Source organism: Crotalus tigris, unplaced genomic scaffold (genome assembly GCF_016545835.1).
Source record: "Crotalus tigris isolate CLP2741 ecotype Arizona unplaced genomic scaffold, ASM1654583v1 scf7180000024304.1987388, whole genome shotgun sequence".
In the NCBI taxonomy this organism is placed as follows: domain Eukaryota; kingdom Metazoa; phylum Chordata; class Lepidosauria; order Squamata; family Viperidae; genus Crotalus; species Crotalus tigris.
In genome coordinates, this window is record NW_024100476.1 from 749,602 (window position 1) to 773,922 (window position 24,321).

The 24,321-nt window shown below is 39.9% G+C and overlaps 1 protein-coding gene across 4 annotated transcripts in view; it reads right to left on the reverse strand.

Moving 5' to 3' along the window:
• Nucleotides 1-728: 728 nt before the first annotated feature.
• The window catches only part of STOX1 (storkhead box 1), a 34,097-nt gene continuing 10,504 nt past the window's right edge, over nt 729-24,321 (reverse strand). Inside the window, exons 2-5 of one of the 4 annotated variants that reach the window (XM_039324665.1) lie at nt 9,054-9,206; nt 6,948-6,972; nt 3,070-5,323; nt 729-1,620 (exon numbers count right to left, since the gene is read on the reverse strand). In XM_039324665.1, the coding sequence (XP_039180599.1) occupies nt 1,461-1,620; nt 3,070-5,323; nt 6,948-6,972; nt 9,054-9,116 (2,502 nt within the window). In that variant the 5' untranslated portion in view covers nt 9,117-9,206 and the 3' untranslated portion in view covers nt 729-1,460. The other 3 variants (XM_039324664.1, XM_039324666.1, XM_039324667.1) reach the window with 3 other exon arrangements.

A 24,321-nucleotide genomic window follows, 5' to 3' on the forward strand; every position in this document is an offset into this window, starting at 1 on the left:
TAAACAATTTCAGTGATTCGCTTAACACCTGTGGCAAGAAAATGGGACAAAATTAACTTAACTGTCTCTCTTAACAACAGAAATTTTGGACTCAATTGTGGTCACATGTTGAAGATTAGCTGTAATGAAAAATTAGTGGGTTTAAAAATTCATCAAGAATGAACAGATTAAAATATTGCGGGATTCCTAAATGAAAACTAATAAAAGTCTTGGCAATACAGGGGATAGTAGAACAGAAGACAGAGAATTGGAGAAAAATCACAAAGTATCAAGATCTCAAAATCAGAGCTGAAAGATTACAGCATACACCAGGGGCGATGGTCCCAGTGGTATGGATGCCATACCAAAGAATCTCGGAATCTGTACATTGACAAAAGTTCCATTTATCTGCATGTATACTATGCCGATACATTATAGTACAACATCGTAGGTTCTTGGGGAAAAAACTCAGTGCCTATTAAGGCCAACACCAGCTAAAAGAACTGGTAGCTGTGACTTCATAGTATGTGTAGTAATAATAATAATAACCATCCTAATACGTCTAGCTCAGTGGTTCTCAACATTTGTGTGACGGCGACCCCCGTCACACAAACGTGCGCATGCACGGCGGCACCCCCATGCGCGGCGGCACCCCATGCGCGGCGGCACCCCATGCGCGGCGGCGCCCCATGCGCAGCGGCGCCCCCTGAGAGGGAAAAATGGCAGATCGCCTTCTTTGGCGACCCCCGAGAAATGGTCGATCGACCCCAAATGGGGTCGCGACCCATAGGTCGAGAACCGCTGGTCTAGCTTTATTTTAAAAAAATGTATTTCACATAAACTAATGAATAAACACTTTTTTTTCTTAGTTCTCCAAGAGTGAAAGAGATAACTAATTGCCTGAGTTGAAGAAGATTAGTGAGGTATCCATGGTACACTGAAGGGACAAATTGGGCACATTCTAGGGGTATCTAAGATCTAAAATATGATTTGACTTTCTTAGGATGTACAAATCTAACTTTACAATTTCTACTTGCAACTGTTTTGGTTTTTATATATATTTGCCTATGATTTCCTCTTCAGGATCCTAACTAGCAAGTAGTGTATAGTATTTTCTCTTCAAAGTTGTTTTCAGCTCTCAAAAATGTGAGTTCTTCTATGCCCCACTTTAAACATTGGGTTCGAATAATAATTCAGATATGTAAATAAACAACAACAAGCAAATAGAAAAAAAATCACAAAAAGCAAAGTCAAATCATTACTGCGCCATCCCTGAAATTACTAGGATCTGAGCTTATTGTTATCAAAAACAGCAGTAAAAAACAGTAAAAATGTTTATTACAAAGTATTCGTACATTTTATGGAAGAAATAGCCAACATCTTACCTATATTAGCACATGTGTTAGTTTAAGACATTTACAGCAAATACATTATTAGATTTACAAACAGGCTTACAAACTTGGTTAAAAAAGGAGGAAAAATTAAACATTCATCACTGGTGTCAACTGAAGCAAGGAGTTTGGGGTAAGAGACTTCCTGCTGTGCAAAATCTTCTCTATCTCCTCTAAGTTCTTGAGGAAGCTTCTTCTTTTCTTCAGTCCATACAAGATGACAGAATTAGCAGATACCATACTTTGTGTTCTGAAAGAATGGTATTTTTGAAACAAAAGATTCACAAGGAGGCTGATCCATAGCTCATTATTCATAACAAATGTTCTTTAAAAAATATCAGACAACGCCAAAGCTTTTAGAAAAAATATTGGCTTGTATGAAGGTGGTTCATCCAAAAATCCTTTTAAAAGCCTTTCATTTTTAAGGTTTCTTTATATAGTCTTATAGTCATTTAGCTTCCAGAAATGTTCACATATAGAATGTTTTCCATATTTACATGCTGTTCTATAAAGTTACCCAAATCCTTGGAAAACATACTGTACATACTTTTCCAAGTATCGGGGAACATAACCCAGTAGGCCAGGGGTTCTCAACCTTGGCAACTTTAATCCTGAGGAATTCTGGGAGTTGAAGTCCACAAGTCTTAAAGCTGCCAAGGTTGAGGAACCCTGCAGTAGGCTGTTGCACTGTAACCAGTTCATATCCATCAGGCTGTTGCACTGTAACCAGTTCATATCCATCCTGCCTGATCTGGTTAGTTTTCTGGGCCTGAAATACCAATTGCAGCCAAAATACTTGTAAATTGTCTCTCTCAATGCTTGTTTCCCAGGTTGTAGAAACATACTCCCATCACCTACAACTAGCCTAATCCAGGCTTCTGATGAGAGCTACAGTATATATTGACTGATTATTTTCATTTATATGCTGCTCAGTTAAGATAGCCAAACATACCAAAATCCAGTAACAACAATTAACCTTCCTATTTGTTAATGCAATGAGGGGGGAAAATCAGGAAAACAAGAGTCACATATTGCCAGGGGAGGACGATATGCATACATCCCACATCTGTTTTTTCCAAAAAAAGAACAGCTGGACTTCCTTGGTGTTTTCTTTGAAAAAAACACTTCTCACCCAAGAGTCTTCAGTTCCAAACCGAAACGTTTTCAAAGAAAACATCCAGAAAGTCCAGTTGCTTTTTGGGGAAAACAGATAGGGGACAACCAAGCCCTGCATGACTGAAAATCTCCATAGACTTTCCTGAATGGCAAAAAGGATGGTGGTGACCTAATTTTGAGGAGAGTGCTGTTTCAAAGGAGGGACAATAACAGAAAAGGCAATGCATGTCTTGTGATCCCTGACAAAGACAATTCCTCAGGATGGTATTATTGGACAAGTAGAAACACAAGCCTACTCAGGTGTCAGGGCAGTAGGACTTTAAAGGTGACAACCAACACCTTGATTTGCAACTGAAAGCCAACTGGCAATCAAAGCAGCTCTCGCCATAGTGATGTTATCTGAGCAGATCAGTAGGCCCTGCTCTAGTTAATGGACTAAGTTCATGAGTAGGTCGAGATGAAAAAAATCAAATTCAACAATTCAATTAACATTTTTTTTCCAGTATGCCTAACTTTGAAGACCAGACTAAGTATAATTGATGGAGGTTTACAATAGAAATAGCACTCCCATGTTTGTCCTTACCTGGGAGAATCTATCCCACTATCTCCTGTTATACTCTGGTTTTCTGTGCCTTGTAAGTGGTTTTGGTCATGCTGGATTCCCGGATCTAGAGGAGCATCATCTGTGTTATCAAATGATTGTCGTATTCCCACAAGGTTTGTCTTAATTTCCCAGTCTTTGGATGACAACACCAAGGAAGCGGTTTCCACAGCCACTTGGTTTGCTGACTTCTCCCAAGTTCTGTTGTCTGCTTCTTGCACCTCGCTGAATTCAAGGACGTGCCTTTCGGTATTATCAGTTCTCTGACCTTGATCATAAATACCCTCATTCTCTTCACTGTTTTTAGAAGACACCTGATGGCACATACAAGTTTCCCCTTCAAAGTTCATTTTATCATATTCCTTTAAGCTATCCTTTGATTTATTCTGACTAAGAAAACCACTTTCTTCCTGTTGGTAGGTATCAACAGTATCTGCATCATTTGGGTAGCTTCGAAAGGGAAGATCAGCTGTTTCTTTTTCCAATACTTTTGGACTCGTGTCTTCTGTTACGTTACTCCATTTTTCTGACTCCGCTCTATATCGGAGTTGATAAGATTTCAATTTGGATGATTCAATTTCTTCTTGGACAAGGTCATTATACAGAGGATTATAAGCATCATCATTATCCACTTTTTGATACTGAACTGGATCATCAAAAATGAATCCCTCGTACTGCGGATTCACAGACTCAAGCCATGTGCTTGTGCTCTTGCACTGTATCTCACTCTTAAAATCCTTTTGTCTGTGTGCAGCAACGCCTTCAGCCTGTTTAAATTGGCAGATAATATCTGCATCAGTGGGAAGATAGCAATCTGAATGCTGACTTGGTAAATTGCACCTATGTGCTTTATCACAGTGCGTTTGAATAGATTTGTCTGGATGCTTTTTCTCTTCTTCATTTCTGAATGAAGCATAAATGTTAGGAGCCTCTTGCATCTCCACTGTATTTTGGGAGTCTGTCCCTCTTTGCAGGTTACACTTACAAGTGGCTCTCTCTGCCAAGGATCTGTGTGTGCCATTTGTTCGTAAAGCTTGGCACTGCTGGCGACCTGAGTGTTTCTTTTTCTCATCTTCAGCATTACATTTCCCAGAGAGAGAGACTTTAGCTTTACAGTCCATGGTTCTTGAGGAATCTAAAGACTGGGACCATGAACAATGCCTCTCTGATCTAACAGCCTTGGAGTTTATATCACATTTTTTCTGACTTTTATAAACTTTTGATGACTTATTCCTTCTATTTGGAATATCTTGAAATGGATTATTGATTTCCTTTTTATATAAAAAGTGAGGCTCCACATCTAATGCATCATCAGCCAGCTCTCTATTGCAAACCATCATTTCACTTGTAAGAGGACATAATGGATGTTCAACAGAGCTTGCCCAATTTTCATCAGCCAGTACCAATTCACTAGTTTTATATTTCCCTCGTTTTTCTTTAATGTGCTGCCCCTTTCGGTGACACTTTGCTGCTTTATTCTGTTTTTTCCAACTGTGTACTTTTGAAATATATTTGTGCTTCGTGGTTAGTACTTCGGTAGAGGTTCCTTTGCTGATATACTTCTTCTGTTCTTCGATTTTCTGCATTAGTGCTACATGTTTAGTCAAGTTGTCAATAGTCAATATGGGATTGATGCGCTTGATGATTTCATGTTCAACATCCCGTGGAATATTCTCCAAATTTTCTTCGTCTCTGACTGGCCATTTCTCAGGAGGAAACTGAGCAGAAAATGTAGAGTGGGCTTTCTTAGCTTTTTCTTTCTTGGAAGTGTTGCGCCAAAAGAGGCTAAGACTAAACTTTTTAGCCTTATCTTTTCCCTTCGCAGAAAGTACTGGGTGGGTGATTCCATCAGCAAGTGACTCTGTACTTGGTTTTGGAACTGAAGATTCACAGGAATCTTTTTGACTTTTCCCGTTTGGCTCCTGGCTAACTAATTCCTGACATTTTGTTGGTTTCACTTCATTGTGCCCAAGAAAACAGTAACAGGATCTACAGTGCGATACAACAGGCAAAGGATCTGGTGGCAGCTCTGCAGCATCTTCCATGCCCAACAGGTATGTGAAAGAAGGCTCAGGAAGGCATGTGTCTTCCAGCAAGGCCCTCTTGCTATTACCAGAGATAAAATAGGTGTTTGGGGTTACTATGAAGTATCCTTCCCCAGTATGGTATATCTTTCGCTCTTTAATTAGCATCCCAAGAGTACTGTAGAGAATATCATGGGTGGGAGTTGCAATACCTAGAATAAGGATAAAAATCTTTATTAGTATTCATTCAACATTTAAAATATCTTCGATTCCAGCCATATATTTTAGATTCCAGCCATATTCGCATTCACAGTTATGAAAAAGGCCCTCTATGCTAATATAATCCTATGTCTTTTCCCCCAGAATTAAATGTCATTGGTTTCAATGAGGACTTCTTTATTCGTAAATACACATACAGTGTCTTTAGAAAATGAAAAACAAATCTGAAACCCTTACTGCAGGGCTTTTCAACCTTTTCACCCATTGTACCATTTTTAGGATATGGCAAGATCCGAGTGCTACCAGTCGCCTAGCAAGGTGTCAAAAACTTGATAACCCCCCCCAAAAGGAAAAAAGTGGTAAGTACAGGTAGTCCTCGACTTACAACAGTTCGCTTAGTGACTGTTCAAAGTTACAATGGCACTGAAAAAAGTGCCCCCCAAGCCACAGCCGAGCAAGGGCATCTGTTTGCCCACCTGGCAGCACTCCTGTCTGAGGTTTTCATTGTTGTGAGCATTTCTGTTGAGGATTGGCAGCGGGGGTGGGGTGGGGGTGTTTGGTTTTTATTCCCCCATCTGCTGGGTGGTTGCAGCAGGTTTTGGTCACTTCACATCACACTGGGATACTGTGACCGTCATAAATATGAATCAGTTGCCAAGCATCTGAATGTAAATCACAAGACCCTGGATATGCTGCAACATTCCAGCTGATCGGTGCTTCTTCTGAGCCCACCTGGAGCCTGGCACTGATCCTGGCGCTTCCACTGAGCCCTGACAGCCCTGCAGCTCCAGCCATTTCTCGCTCAGGCTTGTGCGGTGCTGCCACCAGTTCAGCTCATTCCCCTCCCCTGCTACCACTTTTCTAGGATGGTCGCGTACCACCTGCCAGGTGCTAATGTACCACAGGTGGTACCCGTACCACTGGTTGAAAAGCCCTGCCTTACTGCACACAGATAAGATTGCTAATCAAAAAGACCAAATAAGAGTTTTAAATTGATGTCATTCCCCCATTGTATGATGGGCTGTAATTCCCACTGGCCATGCTGTCTACTAAGAAAAATAATTGCATCATAAAGAAAATCAAATAACAGAAGGCTATGAACAAATTAATATCAGAAAAAGGTTGCTATTGCAAAAATGCGGTAAAGCCTACACCATAAGCTGTACTTCGGATCTGAATTCAAAAAGGTGCTTTAAAATGCAAGTTAAAGGTGCATTCACAAAGCTTCAAACTTCCCATAAACAGACGATATTCATAAATTGCTAGCAATAATGAAATCTGGACCCTTAGTCTACCTTTAGGCTGATGGAGGTAACCCTCTCAGGAAGCTGATTGGGGATACGTTAAGTAACAAATTATATTTTCTGGAGGGAAAACAGACACATTCTTCAACTGGAGCATAAAAATGTCTTAAGCTGGCTGGAATGTAATTTCATTTATTGCAATTCAACTGTACTAATAGAGCTGATATGTAATTTATATACTTAAGTTACATTTTGCATCTAACTGGAAAAAATATAAGGCTTTCTTTTTTTACACAGCACAACTTTTGCTATAAAAATGCCTAAATACAGGTAAAACTATCAGGACAGTCCCACAAGCAATAAAAATACTCACTGCTTGTTGAAGACACTGAGTTTGACTATAGAGATGAAAAAGAAAAGGAAAAGAGATAAATAAAATGGAGTATTTTGACCGGGATTTAAAACAAAAGCACTTCATATTAAAATGTTGCAGATCCCTCTTGGATTATACACTTTCAAGCTTTTATATGGAAACAACTGTATATTCAGGAGTCCAATGTGGCATAGATTTTATCTTTAAATGCCAGTAGTAGGATGCTTTCTCCCAGTTAGACAAGAGAGGGCAGCAAATACATAATAAACATTGCAAATGACCTACTGTAGGTAGACCACAGCTTCTTCCAATGCAAACTTGTGATTAGTAGACCCATTCACTGCATGTTCATTGACCCTGAACTTCTTTTAAAAACATCAAGCAGAAGAACTATAATACTTCACTACACAAGTTACTTAAACTGCTTTTGGGGTTAGGGAACAAACTGCTTGGTCAATCCTAGGGTTATTATACTGGACTGCAGAAATCTGGGTGGCCATGAAAGCAAACAAAGTTGCTCTCTCTTGTTAGAACTAAGAGGTTTTCTTTTCAAAATATATTGTATGTATTCCCTGAGCTATCTGCTAGCCCCGGACCTAATAATTCAGTGACCTCTGTGTTAGGTAATATGTTTTCTTGACTTGAATAGCTGTCCCTCTCACATGCATGATTCTAAGTGACTCACCACAGTTAAAACCAACAAAAAGTAGAAATAAAGGCACAACTGCATTAGAACCACTATTAAAAGCTCAAAATACAAAATGATCACAGTCGGCAGGTGAACACCTAGCATACCTCCTATTCAGTACGGATAGTCCTCGACATACAACGATTCCTTCAGTGGCAGTTACAACAGCACTGGGGAAAAAATGATTTATGACAGTTTTTCACAAGACCATTGTGGTATCCCCAGGGTCATGTGACCAAAACTTAGCTGCTTGGCAACTGGCATATATTTATGATGGTTGCAGAGTCCCGGGGGTCACGTGATCACCTTTTGTGACCTGAGAAGCAAAGTCAAGGCCAGGGGTAGGCCACCTTGGCTCTTTTATGACCCGTGGACTTCAACTCCCAGAATTCCTGAGCCAGCCATGCTGAGGGGAAAGGGAGAGGTTTCCAAGCTGAGCCATGCTGGCTCAGGAATTCTGGGAGTTGAAGTCCACGAGTCATAAAAGAGCCAAGGTTGCCTATCCCTGGTCAAGGGGGAAGCCAGGTTCACTTAATAACCCTGTTATTACTAACTTAACAACTGCAGTGATTCACTTAACTACTGTGGCAAGAAAGGTTGTAAAATGGGGCAAAACAACTGTCTTCTTATCAACAGAAATTTTCATCTCAGTTAGGATTGGTAGTCAAGGATTATCTGTACAATTGCTTGCAAGGCTCACCATTGCTAACAGTTTTTCCTAAAGTCGGGCCAATCTGAATTTCAAGAGAATGATGTTCCAAAGAAAAAGTGCCAGGATGGAAACGAGCCCATCAGATGACACACCTTAATAGATGGAACCTGTAACATGCGTCTCCTGCTGGATCTGATGGGACAGGCAGATGTTAAACAGGGCACGACGGTCCCTCAAATCTCAGTCTCATGTCACATATGGCTTTATATGTCATTACTAGCACCTTTTAGCAGCATTTGGGAGCACTTTGCAGCCAGGGGAGCAATTTTCTGGAGTCACTGCTAGGTAGCTAGCTGAGAGAGGGCCAAATAACAGGGAGAGGAGAAAGATGCTGACATGTCTTTCACTGGAAACGAGCTATTCTTCCCATCACAATGTGTGGGAAGAGGCTGCACATCTCCGTGTGCTCACTGGGTACAGAAGCACTATGTGAATCTTGGGAAGAGCTGGTGTCACTTTGAGGTTTAAGCTGCAAAAATGGCAGTGATACCAAGGAAGCTTCCAACGTGTATTTCCAGGTTTATATGACCACTCTTAGGGTGACACCAAGCAAGTTAGAAGACTTTTGTTTTACATTTTGATATGCAAAGGCTATATTAAAATGGCTTCCCCGTTCCCAGACAGTATCCAGCATTTCACCCTGCTCTCTGCAGCCTGAAGTGAAAGTTTAGATTCAATATCCACAACCCTTGATTTAGCCGATTACCTGGGTAGTGTTTTCCCAACTGATGTAATAAGGCTTCCTGTGTAACTGTAATATGAGCTGCATTCATATCAGATATAGCACAACACAAGACTTCTGCCAAGGGAACAAACTGAGACTGGGAAATTGGATTCATATGCACTGGAGAGACATCACCTACAATGGAAAAAAAGGGGGGGAGAGAGACAAGCAAAAAAAATTAATTTCTGTACTTTTGAATATTTTGCCCTCCCCTCTCCCCCCCTTGCCATTTCAAAAGCCAAGCTTTAAAGTTGGTATGAAAAAAATGATAGAAAATAGCTATGGGAATCAGGATTGCGCTGAATAATAAAACTAATGATCAATCAAATATTAATAAAACCTGCTGCCAGTTCTGCAGAAAAAGACTGCAGCTGAGCACAACAGGAAGCAACATTTTAGAACGAGATTATGATGACGTGTCAAAATTAAACATTTGAGGAGGGATAATTGTTAACATTTTTTGTGAATTTGTTAAGTGTAAGAATTGGAGTAGAAAGCCTCTTGAGTTGTCCTTGGTGCTCTCTCAGCTTGATTTTTTTCCTTGCAGATGTTTTATTACCCAAACTAGGTGACATTAGCAGTGCTGGTAGGGGGTGGGGTTTGCTCTCACTTTATATTCTAACCCTAACGATCAGACCAACAATCAAGAAGTAAACAATACCCAAACAAGGAATTGCCAAAGAAGGTAAACAGCAAACAGCCCAACTAAAGAAGACTACACCCCCCCAACACTGACAGGGCAAGCCAGTAGAACATAAATAGAGAGCAAACCCCACTCCTTACTAGTATTGATGAAGTTATCTAGTTTGGGTAATGAAACATCTGCAAGAAAACAACGAAGCTTAGAGAGCACCAAGGACCCTTCATTTCAATCCTGAGCTATAAATATTTTCCTCTGGTGGTAGAAAGCCTCTTGGGGGCGAGCTACTTCCAGATTACAATTTATATAATTCTCAGAATGTGAAAAATGACCCCAAACTGACATTTCATAATTCTAAAAATGCCCATTTTTCAGTTGTACGATTTTTTTTTTAATGAGGGATTTCCATGAAGTTTGAAGAGCAGGAATCGATGTGGCTTGAAATTCAGAGACATGTCACATTCACTTTCATCCTTAATTTTGCAATCGGAAACAAGTTCCAATATTTGGGGGGCTGTCACAGAGAGGAGGGATCAACCTATTTTCCAAAGCACCTGAAGGCCAGACAAGGAATAATGGATGGAAACTGATCAAGCAGAAATTCAACCTGGAAATAAGGAGAAATTTCCTGATAGTGAAGAAACTTCTTGATAGTGAAGAAAATTTCTTTTAAAAGAAGTTTTAAAAGCAGTTGCGTATGTAGAAGGTTGGATTAAATAACATCTGCGGTTATCGGTAACTGTACAACTCTAAATCTTTTAACTTTCATTAAAGAAATAATGTAGGCAAATGAACTTATTCAAATCCTTAGCACAGAAGTGCATAGTATTTCAGATCTCTATTTATTCTGTTCATATTTTAAAAACACCCACCTGACAGAGCCTTTCCTGAAATTATATGAAGAATCCAACCTATGTGCTGGCTTAGAGATTGTTATAAGACCCTTTTCTAAGATATGTAAGCAACATGATACAATTTGGAGTTAGAAACTACAGCAATGCTAATCTTCTAATCTTCTCTCACAATTTACAGCTAAAGGCTTAAAAAAAAATCTCTGAGATCACTTTTCTTAAGTCAACAAAAAACAATAGTCCCTTTTGAAGAAGCTGTTAAACAGTTCTTGACCTCTGTTTTACCAATTGCTTCGCTTATGTTTAACAGAATGCCTTCAGAGAGCTTCCAGAGAATAATTTCCTCAGTGACGTTGCTAGGTTACTCCTACCAGGGATATAAATCAGGGTCCACTTGCTTTGTATGAAATAGAAGCACGTACCCACGACTACACACACATACACAAACACACACACATGGAACCGATTATTGTAAACAAAACTGGTTTCACAATTACCCGGAAAGGACACCTTAACTGTTTTTATTCTCTCTGGATGATTTATTTTCTCTGTGCTGAATTGTAAACGTTCCTTACGTAGGAAATAACAGAACAACAGAGTTGGAAGGGACCTTGAAGGTCTTCTAGTCCAGCCCCCTGCTCAAGCAGGAGACTCTATACCATTTCAAACAAGTGGCTGTCCGATCTCTTCTTAAAAGCCTCGAGTGATGGAGCACCTATAAATTCTGTAGGCAAGCTATTCCCCTGATTAATTGTTCCCGCTATTAGGAAATTTCGTCTTCGTTCTAGGTTGCTTCTCTCCTTGATTAATTTCCATCCTTTATTTCTTGTCTTGTCTTCTGGTGCTTTGGAAAATAAGTTGACCTCCTCTTTGTGGTAGCCCCTTAAATATTAGAACACTGCTATCATGTCACCCCTAGTCCTTTTCACTGGTCTAGAATCTAGACAAACCCAATTCCTGAAACTGTTTTTCAAGTTTTAGCCTCCAGTCCCCTAATCATCTTTGTTGATTTCCTCTGCACCCTTTCCACAGTCTTTTTATAATATGATGACCAAAGCTGGATGCAGTAGTGCAGGGGTGTCAAACTCAATTTCATTGAGGGCCGCATCAGCATTGCGGTTGCCCTCGGGGGGCCAGATGGGTGAGGCCAGGGTGGGTGCAGCCTACTGGGTGAGCATGGATGGAGTAGGTGTGACCTACTGGATGAGTGTGACCAGCTCTACATCGTTCGCGTCAAGGGTGCCTGTGGGGGCCTGGCCAGGAGTGGGACAGATCTGAGGGTCTCTGGAAGAAGGGGGTGGGATCAGGGCAAGTGCCAAGGCATGGCCTCACTGTTCCTCTCAGGCCATGCGGGGGGGGGGGGCTTATAGAGCTAGACTGAATGCATTTCAGCATAGATGGCCACCACAGAATTGTACATTGGCTCCCGCCTGGCCTGGACCAGGGCCAAGGCAGAGGGGGCTGTTCCCTTACTGTTTCCAGGATGGCTTCATGGGCCACATGAAACCACTTTGCGGGCCGCATCCGGCCCCCGGGCCTTGTCTTTGACATGTCTGCAGTAGTGTATTCTGGATGCAATACTGTATTCTAAGTGTGATCTTACTAAGGCTTCATAAAGTGGTACTAATATTTCACATGATTCTGATTTTATCCCTCTGCTAATGCAACCTAGGATTGTATTGGTTTTTTTGGCTGCTGCCACACACTGCTGGCTCTCAAATTTAAGCTCATACCGGTATTTAAATAAAATGGTTACCCAATAAAACACAGATCAACCCTATCATATGTAAATGTATAGTTTCAAAACATACTTTATTAATACATCTTACCATCTTTATATTTTAATACATTCATAAAGTTTAACTGATTTTTTTTATATAAAATGTTTAAGGATTCAGTCATTTGGTACATTGTTCTTGCACAAGATTTGGATTACAAAGACTAGAAGAAGAAAAAACAAACCTAAGTAAATAGTTTAGGAAGGAAAGTATGTAAAATAACAGCGGCAGCAATTCTATCAAGATGGAGAAACTACAAACATATTGAAAGATAATAGTGTTCTTTGGACCCAGATTCACAGGTTTGTGCTAATGAAAGAGTACAGTAGTGGAATCCCAGCAAGCAAACTGATTTTTAATTTAGAATTGATATATCTGAATGGACATGAATGGTAGATATTTTCCAATTTTCTTCACAATCTTCACCCTGCACTAGAAGTTGGCTCTCTCTGCTGATGTGAAGTCAGCAACTTTATTAGTCAGAGAAACCAAGTCTTAATATTATGATTACAGTCCAATATCTGTAGAAAGGAAAAGCAATTAAGAAGACAACACTAGTTGTGCTCTAGTTCAGGGGTCCCCAACCCCGGGTCTGTGGACAAGTACCAGGCCGTGGCATACCAGCAACCGGGCTATGGAAACAAGCAAAGCCCCATCCACGAGATGCAGGCAGCACACAAAACCACACATTCTCCAGTCTACGGAAAAACCTTTCTCCACAGAACTGGTCCCTGGTGCCCAAAAGGTTGAGGACCTCTGCTCTAGTCACTGCAGAAAATGGGCTTGAATCATTTCATGATTAGTATTTATCTGATGTTATTATGGGGTATAGTGGAAACTGACTTAAAAGGCCTTAACCCTAACAGAGGCAGAACAATTTCATCTGCCTCAAAGCCTTCTCTTTGCCCAGCCTATCACTGGACAGAAGTCATATCAGGTCCTATAAACCACAATTCCAAAATCTTTTTCTCAGCAGACAAATAACAATATGGATCAAGGGGGAGGAAATAGATTAATCCAGGCGTGTCAAACTGGTGGGCCGGATGTGTCATGCATAGGCCACACCCGTCCTGACTCTGCAAAGGCAAAAACCGTCACGATACATCACATGACGCGATCGAGTTTGGCACCCGTTGATTAACCAGAACATTTCAGAATGCATCATGGAAATAGAGAGCTTAGTGAACACCACCCTTATTTCATGGATTAGTGTCTACTTTGCAAATATTAGTTTTCTTCAAGAACTGAAGAAAACTAAGATTTGAAAAGTAGACACGAATCCATGAACAACTGACACCACATAAGCAAATTCCACATGATTTCTTTTCTGAGGAATAAAAAGGGTCACCTTCAAAAAATTTCCAATACTCCTAAAAAAAAATCAGCCAGCTTTCCTTCTGTACAAATTTCAATTAGTGTCTCTTCCCCACTTCAACAGTCCTACCGTATATGCTTGAAAAATCTAGCATCAAAAAATCATATAGGAAGAAGTGGTGCTAAATATATACTGCTTATCATCATCTTAGCAGGAAATGAAACACAACTAACTTATCTTTAAAGCTTACCAAGAATATTTTTTTGGGCCTTGAGAAAGAGGAAACCTGTCATTCATGATGGAAACCAAATCCAAGTCCTGCTGATTGTTAAAATATGGGGGAGGGGGTGTGTGGAATTGGGGGGGGGGAGAAGAGGGATTTATTTACTGAAGCAGTCCTAGGCAAGTTGCCAAAAATTAATGTATAATTGATGCACAAATGGTTTTACCCATTTATACAAGGCAGCTAATTGCATACACAAAACCAGATAACACACTTTGGGGGCATAGAGTGAAACTCTGTGGGAAAGTCATTTTCATTACAGGAGTCCGATTAAAAAAAAAATAGACACACTTCTCCCACATAAAGAGATGTTTTGTTTGATTCCCTGAAACTTGAGCAGTGCTGGATTAGCAATGTCTTGACTGAGCAGATATTACATTTCTATTTTTTATTCCAATTCAAATGTGGCATAACTCAGCTCTTCAGTGTTATGATCAACAGCTCTGTTCTACATGGGAATTCAATGTCACCTTTATGTTATCAAAGGTAAATACAGGTTACATTTAAGACCAAAATCTGGCTCTTCCAAAAGGAGCTTGTAATATGAAGGGTACCTGATTACAATTTTGTCACAGAGCATCATTCAGAAAGTAACAACAACCTTTGGTCTTAGGCCTATTTTTAAAACCTTTTCTTTCATCATTTTTTCCTCAAGATAATCAATGCAGGCAGAAATATAAACATTTCAGCTCTACAAAGGTATGCTGTCTCTTAACAGACATTTTAAAATATGCTTTCTCCTGGCACTGCACCCTCAAACTCTGCACCTGAAGATTTTTCAAATGCAATCTGGTGAAATAAAAGATAAAAATGCATACAATTAATCCAGATCTAAAAGAGATCTTTGAAGGTTGCTGGAGATATCAAAGTCCACCTTACAGTGAGTGTTAAGGGCATCAAAGATATCCACACCTTTGAAGATACATGTTTCCAGTTTTGGAGTATTGGAGGAAAAGGAAATAAACAACCAGAGATAATTAAAGGATGATAAAACTGCTGCTGGAGCCAATCCACTCCTGTAGGAAGAAAAAAAAGGAGACCAAGGCAAACCATTTCCGAGAATGTTGCCAAGAAAACTGCAGGGACTTGTCCAGGCAGGAGCTACGATTCAAAACTGACTTGAAGGCACACGTACACATCAAAGAATCTATTATAAGTCACATTTTATACATAACACAAAAGAAAATTAAACATTCAAAATCCCATTGAAATTGATGGGATTTAAATTATTTACAAGGAGCTGGTCCTAGGTCAGGGGTCTTCAAATTTGGCCTTTTTATGACTTGTGGACTTCAACTCCCAGAATTCCTCAGCCAGTGTGCCTGACTTAAGGAATTCTGGGAGTTGAAGTCCACAAGTCATAAAAGGACCAAGTGTGAAGACCCCTGTCCTAGGTAGCTGCAATTATTTCAGTGAGTTTTAATCATTTACTGTAGTTTAGGACCATATTAATTAACATTTTAATAACTTCTAAATCCCTTGTGCTCACCAAATTCACAATTTGAATAGCTTCTTAAATCAGAAAGCCTATTAAATTATCTCCCAATCCTCTAAATGCTTGAGAATTTTACACGAAGTTATAAAGTTTCCTTCCAAATCTGGCTTGGTCTTCCATCACAGATGAAAACTAAAGTTTGAATAAGTATGTTTATTGTAATCATTCATTACTCAGTGCAGGTAGCCCATGACTTAGATCCACAATTGTGACTGGAAGTTCCATTGCTAAGGATTGTGGTTATTGAGTTATCATATAACCATGATTGATTTTATGACGTTTATGACGTTCATTAAGCAGATCAGGCAGTCATTAAACAAATTTGGGTTCTCCTATTGTCTTTGCTTGTCAGAAGTTGGCTGGAAAGGTTCTAAATGCTGATCCATTGCTAGCCCCACTTCATGTGATATGCTAAATTCATGTTTGTTCATCTATTATTCATCAATTCACCAATACACCATTTATATTTTTATTTACGTATTTATTAGATATACTTTTCTTCAAGAATTCCACATGGCATACCTAACATTCCGTTCTCCCCTTTTTCTCTACATGATCAATTTGACTCTGGATCTCTCTGCTGCATGTCCATTACCTTGACCGGTCCAAAATACTGGCTTAATTTCAGGGCTTTTAAGCAAGCAATAGCTAACGATGTTTGCTGTGCTATCCCATTAAAAGGGCAACTTTAAACTGATCTCACCCTTGGACTGGGGATGAGAGGAAGGTAACACCCAGGTGTCCAAAAAAGGAAAAGATTCTGCCATGGTTGAGTGCACCTGGAACAAGGCAGCCTTACATAACCCTTGTTTTTAAATATTAATTTCATTTTCTGAAGCCACACCATACTATATGTAATTTTACTAACAGTGTTTTTCACTCCATGGCAAACAGCATTAATTGTTGATTTGAAATGTATGTGTGCCAGGACATGTAAGATCAGCTCTTTACTTTATTAACATGTGAAGAGTCGGAGGAAGAATAAACAGATGCTGTGAGAACTATCTAGTCAGCAGGATTTATTGGGTCCTGGTTACTCCTTTGTCAAATGAAGCAAATCTTCATTAACATCAGTATAGGATTAACTCAAGGTTTAAGAAGAGGAATAATGAGGAATACTCATTCCATTTCAAAGTTAATTTCTAACTAAGGCTTTCTCTTTTACTTCCACAAATACACAGTTTTGTTTTGTAGATGTGTTTTAATTTGGTCCAAAGGGATTTATGTTTCTCCACCCCCAGCTGCAACCCATTCTTTTGAGTTTGTTGGAAATTTCTGTTTATTGACCAAAAAAAAAAAAAAAAAAAATTAGCTCGCATTGTTACAATACTATTTAGATCCTATTGTAAAACCAGATATCTTTGTGTGCAGGAAAATCATAAGCTGAGAAAATAAACAGGCAGAAGCATTAGCAGTGGAGAGTTGCAGAATATATTTCTGAGATGTTTCAACAACCTTCAAAAATAATTAGTTACGTATTTGTACCTTATTTAAAACCAAAGTCAACGTATCAAACATAGTTGGCCCTTATTTTTAATAATTTTCTTAATTTCCTGGCCTTTGTTACACTTGACATACATTATTGGGCATTATTACAATAATTGATGAAGTTAAAATTCTGAAGGAGCGTCTCTCACCACACACCTTTAATTTACTGATCTATTTAATGAATTTATACCTCAACCTTTCACCAAAGAATGATGCTCAAGGCAACCAAGTAAAATGTAAAACTAAGATGTTAAAAAGTTTAAAGCATGCATCTTACATCACCATATATTTACATCATAATATTTTTTAATCATGAGTGACAGCAGATAAATTGGAATTGAATCCATCAGAACAGAGTTTGAATTTGGAGTTTTGGGTTGAGCTTTATGAATGTAAGAACCAAATTAGATCCAACAAACTTGTATAGAATTTCTTTTTTAAAATGTAAAGAAAATCATAGGATCACTGTATGCATCTTCTTGAAAACAAATCCTTGTCGCTAACTAGATTTTTGTTTGATTTTGGTCTGTTTGATTTGGTCCACAGAATCCAGAATCCAGTAGTATTAATGAAAATAACTTGCTATGTAATTGCTAAGGAAATACTGAAGGATGAAGGCACATGATGGAAAGAAAAAAAGGTTAGGTATCTATTTTCTGTTGCTTTTGAATATTCCTGAGGCATCTGGCTGGCCTCTGTTATACACAAGGAAAGTAAAACTATCAAGTCAAACTCCACTCCTGGTGACGTTGCAGGCATTCCCATGAAATTGTTTTGGCAGAAGTATAGAAATGGTTTGAAGTTTTCTTCCTCCTCAGTGTTTTTCCACTACCCAGTCTAGCCTAAAGCTCCATTATTCCTTGGAACTCACCCATTCACATGGTCATTAGATCTGAATCTAAAGAGCTTTCAATGTTAACAGAAAATACATATTCTGGCTGAAAAAAACTGCCTATGTTTTGAAAAAAATAAAAATCTAACTCTAATATCAAAAGAAAAAAAAAACAGCATTGATGGTTAATCATTCAACCTCTGGTAGGAGAGAACTGAAAGAAGAAATGATAGCAAAAATATCAGCAGTCCTGCCTTAATAACTGTTTGACCCAATATCATAATCACAATATTTCCTGATGTCCTTGATCCATCTTGTTTTAGGTCTCTTTCGTGGACGCTTTTTATCAAGTGAGATCCATTCTATCACTGCCTTGGTCCACCTGCCATCAGTTCTTCTTGCTATGTGACCAGCCCCATTTCCATTTCCATTCTTTTACTCTCTTGATGATATTGTATATACTTTTGTTTGTTCTCTAATCCACACGTAGGTCTTCCTATCTTGACTTGTAATGCCAAACATGTATCTTTCCATAGCTCTTTGTGCCACATGTATGTATGCATGTATGTATGTAGTGTGTATTGATAGACAAATAAATATGTAGATTTAAAACCATCAAGGAATGTAGAAAGCACTATTAAAAAGTACGAAAAAATGATTACAAAAATGTGAACTTTATTCCTTGCATTTTCAAACCTGTGCTCAATGACCTGATAAACTTGAGGTTTATTCAGTTGGGTTAAAGGTATTTGCTAAAAGAAGTAGTTAAGGCAAGATTCACAAATGTTTGGTTTTGGGCCCAAGCTCAGATATTTGTAAAAATAACAATTCTCTGATGAATAGGACAAAATGATTCTTCTAATTATACGTATATGAAAGAGCCAGTTTGGTATAGTGGTGAAGGCATCAGGCTACCAATCGGGAGACTGTGAGTTATAGTCCTACTTTTCTCTCAGCCCTAGAAAGGAAGCAATAATCTAGAAGCAGTAAAAAAAAAAAAAGCAGGGATCTTCTCAGGCAGTCTTCAAGAATCAGACACAAGTGAACAGGGGGAAAAAATAAGACATCAACCTCTAGGACAGACATGTGAAACACAAGGCCCGGGGGCCGAATGTGGCCCGCGAAGTGGTTTCATGTGACCTGCGAAGCCATCCTGGAAACAATGAGGGAACGGCCCCAGCTGCCTTGGCCCTGGCTCAGGCCAGCAGGGGCCAATGTACAATTTTGTGGTGGCCATCTATGCTGAAACACATTCAGTCTTAGCTTCACAAGGCTGTCTAGAAACAGTGAGGAACCAGCCCCAGCTGTATCAGCCCCGCCCCCTGGGTGCATGCTGGGGAGGTATCGCCCTTTATGAGGAATGAAGAAATGCACCATCGCCTGGAAGTGGCCAGCAAATAGCCCTCGCCTACTTCTGTCAGAGACCCTCAGATCTGTCCCACTTGTGCCCAGGCCCCCACAGGCACCCTTGGCATGAATGATTTAGAGCTGGCCACACCCACCCAGTAGGCCACACCCACTCAATCCACGCCCACCCAATAGGCCACACCCATCTTGGCCACACCCACCTGCTCTCCTAAGGGCAACCGCAATGCTGATGCGGCCCTCAATGAAATTGAGTTTGACACCCCTGATCTAGGATATACATTTTCCTACATTTATTTCATTTACTTGTCCCACCTCATCAAAGGTTTTTGATTTAATTTTTATGTTAACTGCTAAAATTGCCAAGGTATTTAGAAGTGACTGCAGGCAAATTTCATCTGATATTCAAATTCAAACAATTTAGAACAAGTATCTGTTACAAGTTCAAGCTTGCATCCATTAAGCTTCTACCTCTGGATTCTTGTTTGATCAAAGTTTAATTTCAAGGCCCTCAAGAATTAAAAAAAAAAAAAGTGGTTACCGGTAATTTTCAACCAGTCATTAACAAAAGTCATTCAACTCCTGTCTGATAAAGTTCTGAACCAGAGGAGGGTCTGGTACATAACCATGTAAAATGATCCTGGAAAGGAAGCTGAGAGCTCAATAGGAGCGCAGTGAAGCTTTTATGTTCCCATTCTCTCTGGAAAGTGGCCTCCCATGAAGAACAATGGGCTGTACCAGAAAGAGAGTTTCAGAAAGTTTATGAAGATGTAGAAGCAGATGAGACATTTGCAAAGGGATCTGTTAGTCAGGCCCTGCTCCTTTGCTCTACCCCAGTGTTTCCCAAACTTGACAATTTTAAGGCATGAGGACTTCAACTCCCAGAATTCCACAGCCAGCAACGCTGGCTGTGGAATTCTGGGAGTTGAAGTCCACATGCCTTAAAATTGTCAAGTTTGGGAAACACTGCTCTACCCTTGTCACACTCTCTGGCAACACCACCTTCATCCATGTTTCTTTCTGTTTTTATTTAAACTGCACAAAGTAGAGCAAGGCACCTTCTTATTCCTCAATTCCAGTAGCCTCTTTGTCATCCTAGCTGACAGGAGTCAATACTCCAAGGTTTTTACTCTTACTAGAAACATGCCTTCTGTGGTCCCTAATGTACCTTTAACCTACCCCCCCACACCCCCCCCCAGTTATTTATATAATGCAGTGTTTCTCAACCTTGACAATTTTAAGGCATGTGGACTTCATAATTCCACAGCCAGCAATGCTGGCTGTGGAATTCTGGGAGTTGAAGTCCACATGCCTTAAAATTGTCAAGGTGGAGAAACACTGATATAATGGCTTTCCATTTATGTATTCGTTATATTTTTTTAACCATCCCACTCTTATAGCAATAGCAATAACACCTATACTTATATGCTGCTTTACAGCCCTCTTTAAGCGGTTTACAGAGTCACCGTATTGCCCCCAACAATCTGGCTCCTCATTTTACTGACCTCGGAAGGATGGAAGGCTGAGTCAACTTTGAGTCAGCCGGGATCGAACTCCTGGCAGTGTAAGCAGAGTTAGCCTGCAATACTGCATTCTAACCACTGCGCCATCACGGCTCGTGGCGTTACAAGGTGTTAAAGAGCAAAGGAAGAGAATCAAGAAATACTACCGTAGTTCAAAAATAAAATAATAGTTAAGACACAACAGAAATATACATGTATAGAGAGATATCCGTATATTAGCTAGAGCTGGACTCTTGTTGGAAAAGGAAAATTTTCATAGGTTTCCCCTAATATAACAGAGAGTGCCTCTTATGACCACAATTGAGCCCAAAATGTCTGTTGTTAAGTGAATTTTGCCCCATGTTACAACCTTTCTTGTCACAACTGTTAAATGAATCACTGCTGTTAAGCAAATCTGGCTTCCCCATTGACTTTGCTTGTCAAAAGGTTGCAAAAGATGATCATATGAGCCCAGGACACTGCAACCGTCATAAATCTGAGTCAGTTGCCAAGCACCTGAATTTTGATCACATGGCCACAGGGATGCTGCAACAGTCATAAGTGTGAGAAGTGGTCATAAGTCACTTTTTTCATTGCTATTATAATTTCGAACTGTCCCTAAATGAACTGTTGTAGGTCATGGACTATCTGTGATAGGGGGGGGGGGATACGAGAGAGAAAGCCTGGAGACTTGCCAAACACAATGAACCTTGGACAGAGAAGGGATTCTTTGCAGTTAAAAGACTTTTTGAGAGCTTGACATGTAGAGTGAATGAGCAAAGTGATGATTCAAAAATGTAAACTACTGAATATATTGTTCTCAATCTGACAGTGGTTCTCAATCTGTGGGTCGGGACCCCATTTGGGGTCAAACGACCATTTCACGGGGGTCGCCAAACAACGCAGTCCGCCATTTTTTCCCCCTTTTCCTTAGCTGTGCTACTCCCTTTTATTATATTGGCTTTTGAAAGCCAATAGAATAGACTCTCTTGAATAGAGTCTAATTCTATTGGCTTTCAAAAGCCAATAGGAATTGTCCAGGCTGTCTCTGCCCTGCTGAGCCCGCCAAAAGTCCCATTCTGCAACCAGTGCTGCACCAGCTGAGTAGTCCTCAACTTACGATCGATTGAGTAGTCCTCAACTTATGACCGGTTGGGGGTCGCGGCATTAAAAAGGTTGAGAACCACTGGTTTAAGAGAAGGTTAAAACAAAGTCACCAATAACCCCCAAGAATATTAAAGGAAACCTGCCTTAATTTCTTGGTCAGGGTATGTGAGGCTCACACTTCACCTTGGAATAGAACATGGCACTGGATAAGGAAGAATACAAATTTTATATTCATTTGCATTTCACTGAAATTAAATGTACAATTATTTTCTAATACTGTATTTAATAAGAACTTTCACCTTCTTTGACTTTAAAAATTGCCATTCATCTGTAGCAATTGGTCTTCGTGCTAAAATTACTCCCAGGCTGCTCCTGCCTGACTTTCACGTTGAAGACTGCCAAGTCTGTTGCTCTTTTACAACCCAGCCACCATGTTCAATTTTCCATATTATGGGCTGAAAGCTTACTTCCCATGCTTTCAGCCCAAACACTCTTACAAGCTGAAAGCACCGTATAATCCTATACTTCTCTCAACTTTTCACATCAAACCTCACATTTCATGGTTCTTCCCATTAGTAACAAGATCTCAAAGTTTACATGGTTCCAATAAATTTAGCTATATATTTTATGGGGTCTCAGAAGAATTTGGTTTGACTCATTTTGATGTCCAGAACTCTATCATACAACCCAACTTCAGTAAAGTTATATATCCAGCCTACAATGAAATTCAATATGTTTCCATATTCCTACATTAAAGTATTTTGGACTTAATATCTCTTTAAGTAACTGGAGTCAAAAAGAGATTTATCAGCTGTGGGCCAGACACTGTTGGTTTGGGGGGTTATTTTGTTGTTTTTTTTTGTTACATCAGGGAAACATGAAATGGCACAACATGTGAAGGAATAACTATACTCCTAGAAGAACCATCCATGTATAGAGTACATAAAGTACATTTACCATCAATTTAGATATATTTACTCCTACTTCGAGGAGCTCAAGATGACGCACACGTCTGTGTTCTCCCCATATACAATGTATTTCCACAACAATCTTGCCGGACTTAAAGAAGATGCTAGTGGGATGAGCAATAACTTCCATGACCACATCAAGATCTGAACTTGAATCAGCCCCATTCCAGCCCACTCTCTGGGCTTCCCCATGGCTATCCAGGCATTCTTGAGTCAGCTCAAAAATATAGCAGCAAGAAATTTGCTCCACCATTCTGCCATTATCACCTGTTTCCAGTGACTTCAGTCACACAACTTCCCTCCAAGTAAATGGGAAAGAAGACCTAACTGATTTTATATATCCTGAAGTTGCCCTTGCTGAATTTTGGAATGGAATAAAAGATTAACACCAGTACAGCTAAGCACAACTGAAGCCTGTCTCACTCATGGTCTGGGGTGAGGCAAAGACAACTGTCATGGTTCCGACAGATGAAACCCTTCAAAAGAACTTTGAGGTGTTGTTTACCTTAAAGAATCTTTTATTCGGGAAACAAAGTATCGGCACTGCATAGTTGAACCCAAAAGCTAAATTCCCCTCCCCTGGATACAAAGTAACAAAATACAATTCCCACCCCCAATAAACAGTCATAAATCACATTCCCTAATTAGTTTGAAGGGAGGGCTTTCTCCCCAGTTCTCCAGCTGGCCAAAACATTATCAGCTCTGGACCCAGTTTGTCCTTGGATTCCCACGGTAGTTATCATTATTACGACTAACTGAACTCTCATCCCAATCCCCCTCTCCCAGCACCAACTAATTCTAAAAGCATAGAGAAAATGGCTGCATTTTCATCTGTTGTCAAAGCAAGAACATCCGATGTTAGCAGCGTTGACAACAACATTGCGGGCAACAGTGGGGAAAAATATGTGTGTCAGTGCCATACTTAGCCCTAAAACCAACTCTCCACGCTCTGTATCTGAGGTTCTGTCTTCACTGTTGAAAATGTAGTGCTCTCCAACCATCTTTGAGTCAGTAGAAGACTAGACCAGTGGTTCTTAACCTGGGCGATATTGCCCCCCAGGGGGCGATTTCATTTTTCAGGGGGGCAATGGAACGAAAAGGGGCGACGTGGGGGCGAAGGAATGAAAAGGGGGCGATAAGGGGGTGATGGAGCGAGACGTTTTGGGGAAACCTTTGAGACTTTTTCATACAGTGAATCGCTGTATATCTGTCATACAAAAACATCAGATCGCTCGCTATTAGTGGATTGAATTGTGTTTTCAAATGTTCCTCCAGCTAGCTTCAGTACAGAACGCTATACATATGTGAAGACGCATCACTTAGCTTTATGCGCGTTGCACAACAGCCTCTACCCATACAGTGGCGCGCCATTGGCCAGAATATGGGAGATATGGGGAAAAGACTGGAAATAAATTATTTGCATCGATATGTCCTGAAGACAATTTTAAAGAAAACAAAAAAAGGGTTTGCATAAATCGAAGAATTATTTCCTATGTTGTGATTGAGAGGATATGTTGGGGGAGGGGGGCGATGACAACTTCCTCATTGGCTCAAGGGGGCGATTAGTTCAAAAAGGTTAAGAACCACTGGACTAGACCATCATAACCTTTGCTGGCTCCATTGCCA